This window comes from Lepidochelys olivacea (assembly GCF_965140295.1).
Source record: "Lepidochelys olivacea isolate rLepOli2 genome assembly, chromosome: 11".
Lineage (NCBI taxonomy): Eukaryota > Metazoa > Chordata > Testudines > Cheloniidae > Lepidochelys > Lepidochelys olivacea.
Window position 1 is genome coordinate 44,553,516 of NC_140421.1, and position 13,231 is coordinate 44,566,746.

Consider the following 13,231-nt stretch of genomic DNA (forward strand, 5'->3'; position numbering starts at 1 on the left):
GGTAAGCCAGGGTGGTCTCTTGCCCTACTTCCTATCTTTCCTACGCAGTGGGATATGCCGGTAATAATGTCTCTTTGAAAAATTGCCAACAGTCTTCAATTCCTTTCCCCCTTAGACTTGCTTCCCATGGGATCTTACCTACCAGCTCCCTGAGTTTGCTAAAGTCTGCCTTCTTGAAATCCATTGTCTTTATTTCGCTATTCTCCCTCCTACTGTTCCTTAAAATCATGAACTCTACCATTTCATGATCACTTTCACCCAAAAAGTTGGTGTCTTCCACTTTCAAAATCTCAGCTAGTTCCTCCCTATTTGTTAAAATCAAATCTAGAACAGCCTGTCCCCAGTAGCTTTCTCCACCTTTTGAAATAAAAAATTGTCTCCAATATATTCTAAGAACTTGTTGGATTTGTTGTGCTTTGCTATGTTATTTTCTCAACAGATGTCTAGGTAGTTGAAGTCCCCCATTACTACCAAGTCTTGTGCTTTGGATGATTTTGTTAGTTGCTTTAAAAAAGCCTCATCCACCTCTTCCTCCTGGTTAGGTGGTCTGTAGTAGACCCCCTTCCATGACATCACCTTTGTTTTTTGCCCTTTTAGCCTTACCCAGAGACCTTGAACAAGGCTGTCTCCTATTTCCATCTGAACTTCAGTCCAAGTGTATACATTTTTTTATATATATGACACCACCGCCTCCTTTTTTCCCTCTTGTCCTTTGTGAGAAAGCTATACCCTTCTATAGCAATATTCCAGTCATGCATATTATCCCACCGAGTCTCTGTGATGCCAAGTATGTCATAGTTGTGTTTTGTTTACTACCATTTCGAGTTCTTCTTGCTTATTCTCCATACTTCTTGCATTAGTATACATCTATCACAAATGTCTATCTTAGTTTCCCATCTATGTAACTGGAATAATAACTTGCATCATAGCTATGTTGTGAAAATAAATTCATGTTTGTGACACATTCAGATGCTACAGTGAGCACCATAGAAATTTCCATAAGGAAATTAGTAATCTTGTATCCAAATAAGGGTTTGATCAGTGTGAAGTATATAAGGCCTAGGAGCTTGAACGATCAGCATAAAGCAAAATATTGAATAGCTGCTTATTCAGTGAACTTGTTTATTCCATGCAGTAAACGAGGCAGTGTGCTGTGGAAAAAATAGTAATGATCACGTAGTTAGTGTATCCTAATGCATGCACTTGAGAGCTTAATTAAGACTTCACAGGTAACTTTAGTTCTGGCATTTGCAAACTTTTGGATGCCTTTCTTTACCGCCTAGGTAACATGTTGGTTTGTATGTAATAATGTATATTTTTATGTATCTCTTATATGCATACCTAAGCTAAAGTCCATTATTAATTTGATTGTTTTTATCAGTTCTGCCCTGACAGTAAAGTTATTCTCTTTTCATGTACCTCTTTTTGTTCCCGTTTTGTTTCTGTTTGTGTGCTTAGCTCTCTCTTTTCCTTATACAACACACTTCTTAGTCGATACCCATTTCTTTGACCCTTTCCACTTGGACAACCTCCTCCTACTTTATATTCTTCCCCACTCCTTTCCTAAAATTCTCTACTTGGTGAAAGCTTTCTGGAGTCAGTGAATACGCTTTCAGTGACTATTAAAGAGCAATATGCAAGCCTGTCCCTCTCTTGGAATATCTTCATTGATCTTTGACCCTGCATCTACCAAAGCTCCAAACTCCCATTCTTGGAACAAGAGACTAAATGCACTTCCAGTCCAAGATAATATCAAACCCCTTGATGAAGTTTCTTCCCCTTCTGCTTTTGCACTTGTGGTATACTCCTCCCCTACTTTTTAAATTCTTCTTCCTTGTTTATTTTCCTCCTTTCCTTATAGTGCACTCCCCGGTCCAGGATTGCATGAATGATAATGCTTCTGGCAACAGTGCTTGACCAGCATAGTGACTCATGCTTCTGGTTGCTTTTCTTTATCATTTTTGTAGAGTAATATTAAGTAGGAACAGAAGGGTTCACATGTTTCCTTCTAACAGCTTGGAGAATCAAGACTCCAAACAGATAGGTTCATCTTTCCTCTCTGCCCTTCTATTCAAAGTGCCTTTAACAGTGCAGAAGCTTTCCCTCTGCAAGTCCAGTAGAATGAAACTGTCTGGGATCACGTCACTGCCACCTCCCAGTGGTGTTGAGGTGAAAGCAGTAACATTAAGGGCATAATTTTCATATGGAAGAATTTCTAAGAGGAACATTAAATTCCCTTGTTCCTGTGCTGTGTAAAACACCTCCACTTAGTAATTTGTCATATAACATTTCAAATGTCTGTATTCTTCTTCAGTTGTTCAGTATAGTGCACAAAAATTTCTATGAATGATGTCAAGAGTGCTTGAAAATAGACTAGGAAATATCTGAAACATTCTGTGCAACTTGTTTTCTTTAGTTACTGTTCTATTCCTATCCCACAAGAATACTTGCTAACCCAAAGTGACTTTGAGTACATTGTACCTATGTGTAGTTGAAGGAAAAGGAAAAAGTAGATTTACTTAAGCCTGGATTCTGCCATGTGGACTATAACATGATACAGATATTTTCTTTTCACAGTTTAAAGGATTTGATCCCAACGAACTGTGTGTAGCTACATTACTCTTTGAGGGTGACAGAGAGAAGGTTCTTCAGCATGAAAAGCAAGTTTATGATATTGCTGCCAAATTTAGGTATGATTTTCAAGGCATTTTATTTCTGATATGGAGTGTCTGTTAAATTTCCCAATTAAAATTAGGCTACTGCATTTTTAAGACAAAAACAAAATGGAAATTTTATGTGTTTTATGTCCTTAAACCATTTTATAAAGTTAAAATGAAAATCTGTAGAATTAAATATATAATGTTCCCTTTACAGTTAAAAGCCATTTAATTTTCTGATTAACATTTTAATTTGAGAAACTGCAGGTTAGATATACAGTTTACTACAGTATCTGACTAAATATAGAATCTGAAATGTTGTTAAAGCTTTCTTTCATGCTAGTCATAGTGTTCAGACTTGTAGACCTGGAAACTGGCTGCTATTTTGTGACACTAGAGTAGTGTCCTTCCTAAAGCACAGAGGAGGGAGACAAAATTATAAGGTTAATATTTGGAAATAATGACTAGAGCATATAAAAAAAGGAAGCTTGTTTTAAGGGGAAATTGTGTTTAATCAAAGGAATTTGATGAATTAGCTGCATCCCACCCCTTGTCACTGATTGTGTTGTGCTGTTACAAAGGGACAGAAAACATTTCACTTCAGTAACAGGCTGAGTAATGATAGGGTGGTTTCTGTCCATCTGGCTTGATTGATTACAAGACTGATTGATGAAAATCATGGTGAAGATCTCATTTGTCAGAACTGCATTTTTATTTCCTTTTTAAACAAACTCTTTGCTATTATTTACTCTCCTTACTAACACTTTTAATTCTAATTCTCAGTTTCACTTTTCATATGTTTTGAATTAAGCAGTCAGTGCTGTACTTTATAAATTCATATTAAGTTTTTCTGTGCTTCTAGACCATCTTTTTGAACTCGCACTGTAAACCAAATTTTCCATAGGTGGTTCGGAAAAGCATGTTTAACAAACAATATGGTATCCTTTGGTCACTCTTGAATATATAAAATTCCCGTGATTTTTTTTTTAAGTGCACTTTATTAGCTTTTTTTCTATTACATATAAAAATACACAAGAACATAAGGTGGCAAAGACAAGCACTCAGACGTTAACAAACGCCAGAATTAAAGCTGCTAGTGCAACCATAAATCATCCCCCTGTGTGTATATATAATAACTCTTTAATTACATGATCACATACGACTTTTTCCACAGGATCCCTGTTTCATTCACTGCATTGAAAACAGGGTGTTATAAATGGAAAGTATTAGGCAATCTTACCTATAGGTGGAGCTACCTGTTCTGCATATAGTAATAAAAGTGAGGCTTAATTTTGATCAGTTTAAGCTTCTAGCTCCATTTTTATTTGTAAATTACTTTCATTTTTATCCCTCTTCATTGGGGGGTTTCTTTTCTAGACCAGAGTCCTCAGGTCTCATGCCACTAAAACAATTATGATGCCCTTTGTTGCAGCCATAAGATTCAAGCCAACGAAAAATAAGACACCTCTTTCAGCACTGTTCCTCTATTGGTGGGTTTGTGTTGCTGCTGAGCAATACAAGTCTCCCCATCTCTTGCCTTCTCTGTGGCCCCAATGTCTTTGCTCACTCATGCCCAAAGCACCTTTGCGACTTAATAGTCTACTATTAGAGCCATTCCAGTTTTGCTCACCTGGTGAATACAAGAGTATGTAAATCCAACCTATATCTCTTAGTTATGAATTCAAGGAGCCACTATTAAGATATCTGTGGAATGGTGTAATTTCATATATTTGAACACATCTGTATTCTGCTGAGATGTCCTGCACATACTACTTATTTTCTCAGAACTTTGTGGAAGAGCTAAGATGGAATTCTCATAATTTTGGATCATATCACATTGCATAAAAACATATATGTGCTGAAATATTTGTTTAAATAATACTCCTTAGAAGTTTACTTTCATTTTTAAAATGGAAATAGAACTGTGGAGAGAGAGTGAGTTAATTAGTTTAGAATTAGGAAATATTTAGATAATTAAAAAAAAAAAAAAAAACATTAAGACCAGTGGTTAATCAGTCCAGGTCTTTTCAGTTATTTTTCCATAGTAGTAATTTGATGGTAGAAATTATTTGTAAAAAGACTTAAAAAAAAACCAAACAAACAAAAAAAAAACACTAAGGCTCTCAATTAATCACAGTTAACTCATGCGATTAACTTAAAAAAATTAATTGCGATTAATAGCACTGTTAAACAATAGAATACCAATTGAAATTTATTAAATATTTTTGGTTTTTCTAAATATTCAAATATAGATTTCTGTTACAACACAGAATACAAAGTGTACAGTGCTCACTTTATATTTTATGACAAATATTTGCACTGTAAAAATGACAAAAGAAATAGTATTTTTCAGTTCATCCCATACAAGTAATGTTGTGCAATCTCTTTATCATGAAAGTGTAACTTACAAATGTAGATCTTTTTTGTTACATAACTGCACTCAAAAACAAAACAGTGTAAAACTTTAGAGCCTACAAGTCCACTAAGTGCTGCTACTTGTGCAGCCAATAACTAAGACAAACAAGTTTGTTTACATTTATGGGAAATACTGCTGCCTGCTTCTTATTTACAGTGTCACCTGAAAATGAGAAAAGGCGTTCGCATGATATTTTTGTGGCTGGCATTGCAAGGTATTTACAAGCTAGATATGCTAAACATTCATATGCCCCTTCATGCTTTGGTCAGCATTCCAGATGACATGCTGCACATCTACCAATGTGATATATGCCATCGTGCCAGCAATGCCCCTGTACAATGCCATGTATATTGGCCAAACCGGACAGTCTCTACGCAAAAGAATAAATGGACACAAATCTGATCTCAGGAATCATAACATTCAAAAACCGGTAGGACAACACTTCAACCTCTCTGGTCACTGAGTAACAGACTTAAAGGTGGCAATTTTGCAACAGAAAAGCTTCAGAAACAGACTCCAGTTTAATAAGATAATCCCACCTTGATTATCATACACACTGTAAGGAGAGTGATCACTTTAGATAAGCTATTACCAACAGGAGAGTAGGTTTGTGTGGGGGGTGGGAGAAAACCTGGATTTGTGCTGGAAATGGCCCAACTTGATTATCATACACATTGTAAGGAGAGTGATCACTTTAGATAAGCTATTACCAGCAGGAGAGTGGGGTGGGGGGAGGTATTTTTTCATGCTTTGTGTGTATAAAAAGATCTTCTACACTTTCCACAGTATGCATCCGATGAAGTGAGCTGTAGCTCACAAAAGCTTATGCTCAAATAAATTGGTTAGTCTCTAAGGTGCCACAAGTACTCCTTTTCTTTTCACATTTGTACAGTTGACATAATCCATTGCACTTGTTTACTTTGACTCTGAAACCGTAAGTTAAAAGAAAAGGAGTACTTGTGGCACTTTAGAGACTAACAAATTTATTTGAGCATAAGCTTTCGTGAGCTACAGCTCATTTCATCAGATGCATTCACGAAAGCTTGTGCTCAAATAAATTTGTTAGTCTCTAAGGTGCCACAAGTACTCCTGTTCTTTTTGCGGATACTGACTAACACGGCTGCTACTCTGAAACCTGTTAACAAAATGTGTTAGTTTAAATTTGTGACTGAACTCCTTGGGGAGAATTGTATGTCTCCTTTTCTGTTTTACCCGCATTCTGCCATATATTTCATGTTATAGCAGTCTTGGATGATGACCCTGCACATGTTTGTTTTAAGAATACTTTCACAGAAAATTTGAAGGTAAAACGCAAAGAAGATACCATACAAGATTTCTAAAAGTAGCTACAGCACTCACACAAGCTTTAAGAAACTGAAGCACCATCCAAAATCTAAGAGGGATGAGGTGTGGAGCATGCTTTCAGAAGTGTTAAAAGAGCAACACTCAGATGCAGAAACTACAGAACCTGAACCATCAAAAAAGAAAATCAACCTTCTGCTGATGGCATCTGACTCAAATGATGAAAATGAACATGCGTCGGTCTGTTCTGCTTTGGATCATTATCAAGCAGAACCCATCGTCAGCATGGATGAATGTCCTTTGGAATGGTGGTTGAAGCATGAAGGGACATATGAATTTTTAGCACATCTGGCACATAAATATCTTGCAACACCAGCTACAATAGTGCCATGTGAATGCCTCTTCTCACTTTCAGGTGACATTGTAAACAAGAAGCAGGCAGCATTATCTCCTGCAAATTGTAAACAAACTTGTTTGTCCGAGTGATTGGCTGAAGTAGGACTGAGTGGACTTGTAAGCTCTAAAGTTTTACATTGTTTTATTTTTGAATGCAGTTTTTTTGGTACATAATTCTATTTTTAAAAGCTCAACTTTCATGAGACAAGTACTGTAGTGCAACCTTTTTATTAGGTGAATTGAAAAATACTATTTCTTTATATTTTTTATTACAAATATTTGCACTGTAAAAAGCAAAAGTGAGCATTGTACACTTTGTATTGTTGTAATTTAAATCAATATATTTGAAAATGTAGAAAATACCCAAAAATATTTAAATAAATGATATTCTATTTAACAGTGCGATTAATCGTGATTAATTTTTTTAATCACTTGACAGCCCTTGAACAAACATGATCTGATTCAAGAATGTTATAATAATTTGTTAAACACAAACAGTATTCGGTGTTATCCAAAACACACACAGATATGGTCTTTCTCCGAGAGGAAATCTTCAGTCTAAAACTAGAACCTGAGAAACCTCAAATGTTGCCAGGTTTTATTCTGACTCTCAGGTTTAATATGTCAAAAGGTTCCCATAAACCTGTTGCTGAATCTTTGTTTTCTCGGTATCAGGGAGAAGTTTTCCTGAAACTAGCAATCAGTGTTGTTTTGTTACGCTAGCAACCTTAAGCTATTTAGCTACAAAAGCACCAAGATTCAGCAGTTTTGTAATGGTCAAACCCAGTAATTTTTAGCCAATCAGAATTTGAGGTTTTTTGGTTCATACAAAACTGAAACTAGGGAGTTATGCAATCTGAACTAAATCTAATAGAAAGATTGATCATGAAAAACTGATTGATCTAGCAGAGCTGAATGAAGTATTATGTAAAAAAAACCCGTAGAACTATGACCACTTAAAATTTCAATTTTAACATAGATGAGATCAGTTAAATCTTGTCCATTTTTGTCTAGGAAAAAACAACCAGGAATTAAGTCCCATTCACATCTAAGGAAGCAAAAGTACGTAGCATCAAGGACATTGCAGTGATGGTAATGAGTCAGGTTTTGTTGTAAATGCAGTTTGATTCAAGCACCTGATTCAAGCATCTTTTTACATTCAGGGCTTAAAATTTAAATCTCATTTTCGCTTCATAGTCTGTTCAGCTATGGGCTAATCAAGTCATTAATCACTTGAAGAAATATTGATGTTAAGCTACTAACATTTGTTTTGATCATATTTGATCACTGAGACTCACATTCCTAGCTTTTTACTAAATCTCCAAGTGAACAACAACAAATAGGCAGAGATCTTTATTTTAACTGATGCTGTTTAGAGAGATTGTTTGCTTTTCACATTACTTCACACTAATGAGCTTTTTACTACATGACTGCAGAAAGTATATAATGAAGTATAAATCTTGCTTATGGAAAATAACTTAAAATTAACAGAAAAGCAAAGTTCACCTGTCCAAAACTCTTACCTTATATTCCTGATTGTATGGAATGCTTTTTGTGTATTGAGAGAAGAGCAAGGCGAGTGTTCAGGAGGACACTATCCCATTGACTGTAGGGGAGAGGCAAAGCCAAATTTAGTAGTTTAATCAAACATATGGAGAGTAGGCTAAAGTTTTACAAGCTGTTCTGAGATTTTCCGGCTGCATTCCTTTAGTTTTGAGGAAAATGTTCTTTGAACTCTCCATTTTCAATGTGAATTATTTTAGAAACACCAGTGATTGATTTAGAGGATTTTTTTTATCTAGGAACTGTGTGGAATCTACTAAGAAAAGCTTAACTTCATTTAATTTTTACCTCTTCTTATGGCAATCCTCTTAACTTTGGAACTATGGTCAACCTTTTATATTCTCTTGACACATGTGGAGTCTATTAAAGAACAATATAGATAAGTAGAAGTTTTTTTTTTTAAATGGAGTCATGAAGATTTAAGCGGTTTCATCTCCAGCTCAGTGTTATGACTTGTTTCATTCTACGTTTTCTTGTTCAGTTCTTAAAGCTGGTGGTTGTAGCACTGATACAGAAAAAAAGTTGGGGTTAATAAACCTCTGGTGAGAAAATATTGAAAAGGAATCAGGAACATCTTACACTCAAGCCTATCTTTTCAAAACTAACAAATGGGGCAGGGACAGTGGTTTTTTTTGTTCTGTTTGTGCAGAGTCTTAACACAATGAGGTTCTAGACCTAGGCACTATGGTAATACAAATAATATGGGGTGCTTCCATTTTTGTGTGCTCACTTTGAGACACAATAAAGGAGCTTGATTTTCAGAGGGCAGATGCTCAATACTTTCTGAAAATTGGGTCCATTTAAGTTGATGATAAAAGGAGAGGGCAGCCATTTTTCAAGAAAACAGTTCTTACTGGAATTCTTTGTAGAAGATTGTTGTCCATAATCCCCTGTTGGAGAAGAAACTTTTAGTTACGAAGAATGGCAAAACCATTAATCCTAAATGTTTATTTTCCAAATCTGTCCATTGCACCAGACCTATTCAAGAGGGAGAACAGGAAGGAAGGGAAGGACAGGCACAAACTGAGGAAACTGGGAGAGTTTGGATGGAATTTTATCGAGGGGTAAACTGTGTGTGTATGGGGGGAGGGGGAGAACAGGAGCTGGTAGAAACTGACTTTTATGCTGCTCCAGACTGGAGTAAAGCAGGCAGAACACACTGGTGAATCTGGCCCAAAAAGATTTCAAACTGATATTACATGTGTTCAGATAATTATAAATATCACATAGTAACGCTCTCTCTTCATTTTTTGTTAACTGCTCATGTATGTAGTTTTTAATCTTAAAAAAAAAAAAAAGGAAGAAAGAAATTCCTCGATATAAAATTATATTAAATTGAAGGTAAGGTAATGGTGTAATTATTCAAAAAAACCCAACAAGCATTATAACTATGGACAAGGTAGTCATACAGTGTGATCTGGATTGCTTAGTTAAGCTAGGTCTAGTCAAACAAAATGTATTTTAAAATAACCAAATTTTGAAGTCTTACATCTAGGAACAAAGAAGGAAGGTCATGCTTACATAATTGGGTAATGCATCCTGGATAGCACGGATTCTGAAAAGGATTTAGGGGACATAATGGACAAGAGCTCCCAGAGCAATGCTATGGTTAAAAGGGCTAATGAAATAGTTGGATGTATAATCAGGGGAGTAGGAAAGTGGTTTTTACCTTTGTATATTACACTGATGATACATACACTAGAATGCTGTGTCCCGTTCTGGTTCCCACATTTTTAAAAGGATGTCAAAATATTGGAATGAGTGCAGAAAAGAACCACAAAAACTATTTGAAGGTTGGAGAAAATGCCTTACAGTGAGAAACATAGAGGTCTGTCTGTTAATCTTGTCAAATAGAAGATTGAGAGATTACTTGATTACAATGTATCATTAATTTTGTGGGGAGAACATACTAGATGCCCAAGGGCTCTTTAGTCTAGCAGAGAAAGGCATAACCAGAATCAATGGCTGGAAGCTAAAGCCAGATAAATTCCAATTAGAAATAAGGCACAGATTTTTAATGGTGAGGTTGAATGACACTTGGAACAAACAACTAAATGCAATGGTGGATTCTCCATCTCATGATATCTTCAAATCAAGATTAGAAGGCTTTCTGGATGATGCACTTCAGTCAAACACAATTTGGGGGCCAGACTATATGATGTAATGGTTCCTTCTGCCCTGAAAAATCTATGAAAATGCAGGAAATCCAGAGTTTAAGCTTAATTTGAAAGACAAACATGTTAAGATGTGGAAATGCACAATGAAGGCATCCAACAACTTTAGTGCTGCCTTCGTGACATGAAGAGTGGAAAACATGAGGAAAAAAAAAAACCTATTGTCTTTTAAAATCTGCTTAATATAGTCTATTGTACACGCTAATCATAATTATGTTTTATTACATGGTATTGTTATGAGACAGAGTTCTGGTGTGCTAACTGTGCACTTCCCTATATGTTTGCATTTCTTTTGTTTAATCTTAACTCTGAATTTCCTGGGATTATAGTGCTAGACTTCGGGATAATTGCACAATCTCTGTAATACGTTACCCTGAATTAATCATCGGGTCTTTCAACCTTAATTCCTGGTTGAAACCTCCTTATCTGGAAGTCATGACAATTGCATGATTAGTAGTAATAACTTGTATTATAGTGGCAGTTAGAGGCCCCAGTGATGGTGTGGGCCCCATTGTTCTAGACCCTGTACAAACATCTAGTAAGAATACATACCTTTTGATAGTTTTAGGTTTACATATATAATTTTTAATATTAAACTTTTTAGACTATCATCTTGATTACCCAAATTCTGTATCCAACTTAAAATAAGATGAAATTTCGGGTTTTACAAACAGAATAGATTTAAAAGTGTGTAGTGGACACATTTTTAACACTAGCAGTTTACTGTCTTCTAAAAGATTCAGTCACATTAAAAAAAAATCACACTTCTGATGGAATTTTTTACCTACGATTTTTACAAGTAATGTCTATGCTTAGCATCACTGAGAAATACTCCCCCCACCCCCGCCCCAGATTGTTAATTTTGTACATAACTATTCCATGTATAGCGAGTTTCACTGTTTACCCGGTCTGTATGATCAGTTCCCCTTCTTCGTGTGGGCCTTTCAACAACCAGGGATAAAACATTGTTTTTAAAAAATAGGAGGATTTCTGCTAGGTGACCTGAAACAAATTTCAACTCTGGTTTAAACTGGAAACCATTTCAGGTTGAAGTTGTTGCTGATCTATTTGCATATAAATTTCTTGACCCAAAGTATTTTATTATTTTTATTGGAAAGCTGTGAAAAACAGTTCACTTGAAATCCATGTTAATAATTAACTGTCATCAATTGCAGTGGTCTGGCAGCTGGAGAAGATAATGGACAGAGAGGTTACATGCTGACATTTGTCATCGCTTACCTTCGGGTAGGTCACTCTTTTATTCTCTGCTGCTCTGGTATGACTATTTCCGTACCCAACGAAACATATAGAAACCATAAAGATTTTTTTTCAAATTCTTTATGCAAACTTTCTTTAGACTTGAAAAGATTAATCAAAACTCTCTGTTGGGGCTGTGCCTTTTTTTACATGTACATAAATTTAGAGAGAAGTTGAGTGAGGTAATCTTTTATTGGACAAGCTTCTGTTAATGAGAGAGACAAGCTTTCGAGCTTATACAGAGCTCTTCTTCAGCTTCTGGGAAACTAACTCAGTATGTCACTGCTAACTAAATAAGGTAAAAATCCATGATTTTTACTGTCTGGCAAAGTTTTGCTAGACACATGCCTATCACAACATGCAGTGGACCTCATCCAGTGCACTAAATGTCCCAAGAGCAACTATGTGGATGAAACCAGACAATCACTGCGCTCTCAAATGAATTCACACAGGAGCATGATAAAAGATAAAAACATCTGATCATGTGTAAGTGAACACTCTTTTTTTCACAAAGCAATCACTCCATATCTGACCTCTCAGTCCCCTTCCTCAAAGGAAACCTGCACAACACTTTTTTAATGGCTGCCAAAGTTTAATGAATTTAAGCTCACAGGCCTATCTTTTTAAATCATGGAACGAATAGAGACACTGGATTTAGGGCTTATTACAACAATCTGTAACCCACGAACAACCCCCCGCCCTCAGGTTGGTTCCCCACCCCCTTCCTGTCCTCCTTATGACTTTGTGTGTTCATGGGAAACTTCACCCTAAATGGTCCCTTGAAATGTGCTAACTACTTGAAATGTGTTCCACCTTGTATTTAGCAATGACCAGGGTCCTACCAAATTCACGGTCCATTTTGGTCAATTTAACAGTCATAGGATTTTTAAAATTGTAAATTTCATTATTTCAGCTATTTAAATCTAAAATTTCACGGTGTTGTAATTGTAGGGGTCCTGACCCAAAAAAAGGTGTTGAGGTGTTGCATGGTTATTGTAGGGGGTTGTGGTACTGCTACCCTTACTTCTGCACTGCTGCTGGCGGCAGCTCTGCCTTCAGAGCTTGGCAGCTGGAGAGCAGCAGCAGCTGCTGGCTGGGAGTCCAGCTCTGAAGGCAGTCTCGCCACCAGCAGCAGCACAGAAGTAAGGATGACATGGTATGGTATTGACACCCTTACTTCTGTGCTGCTGCCTGCAGAGCTGGGCCCTCAGTCAGCAGCTGCCACTCTCCGGCCACCCAGCTCTGAATGCAGCAGCGCAAAAGTAAGGGTGGCAATACTGCAACCTCCCCTGCAACTCCCTTTTGGGTCAGGACCCCCAATTTGAGAAATGCTGTTTTCCCCTGTGAAATCTGTGTAGTATAGGTAAAAACACACACAAGACCAGATTTCACAGGGGGAGACCAGATTTCATGGTCCATGACGTGTTTTTCATGGCCATGAATTTGGTAGGGCCCTTGCAGTGACG

The 13,231-nt window shown here is 36.6% G+C and overlaps 1 protein-coding gene across 1 annotated transcript in view; it reads left to right on the forward strand.

Moving 5' to 3' along the window:
- Positions 1–13,231, forward strand: part of AGPS (alkylglycerone phosphate synthase) — a 132,356-nt gene that overhangs the window by 88,733 nt on the left and 30,392 nt on the right. The window contains exons 14-15 of the mRNA XM_084643588.1: positions 2,578–2,690; positions 11,684–11,753. Coding sequence (XP_084499714.1) covers positions 2,578–2,690; positions 11,684–11,753 — 183 coding nt within the window. The remainder of the gene's footprint in view (positions 1–2,577; positions 2,691–11,683; positions 11,754–13,231) is intronic.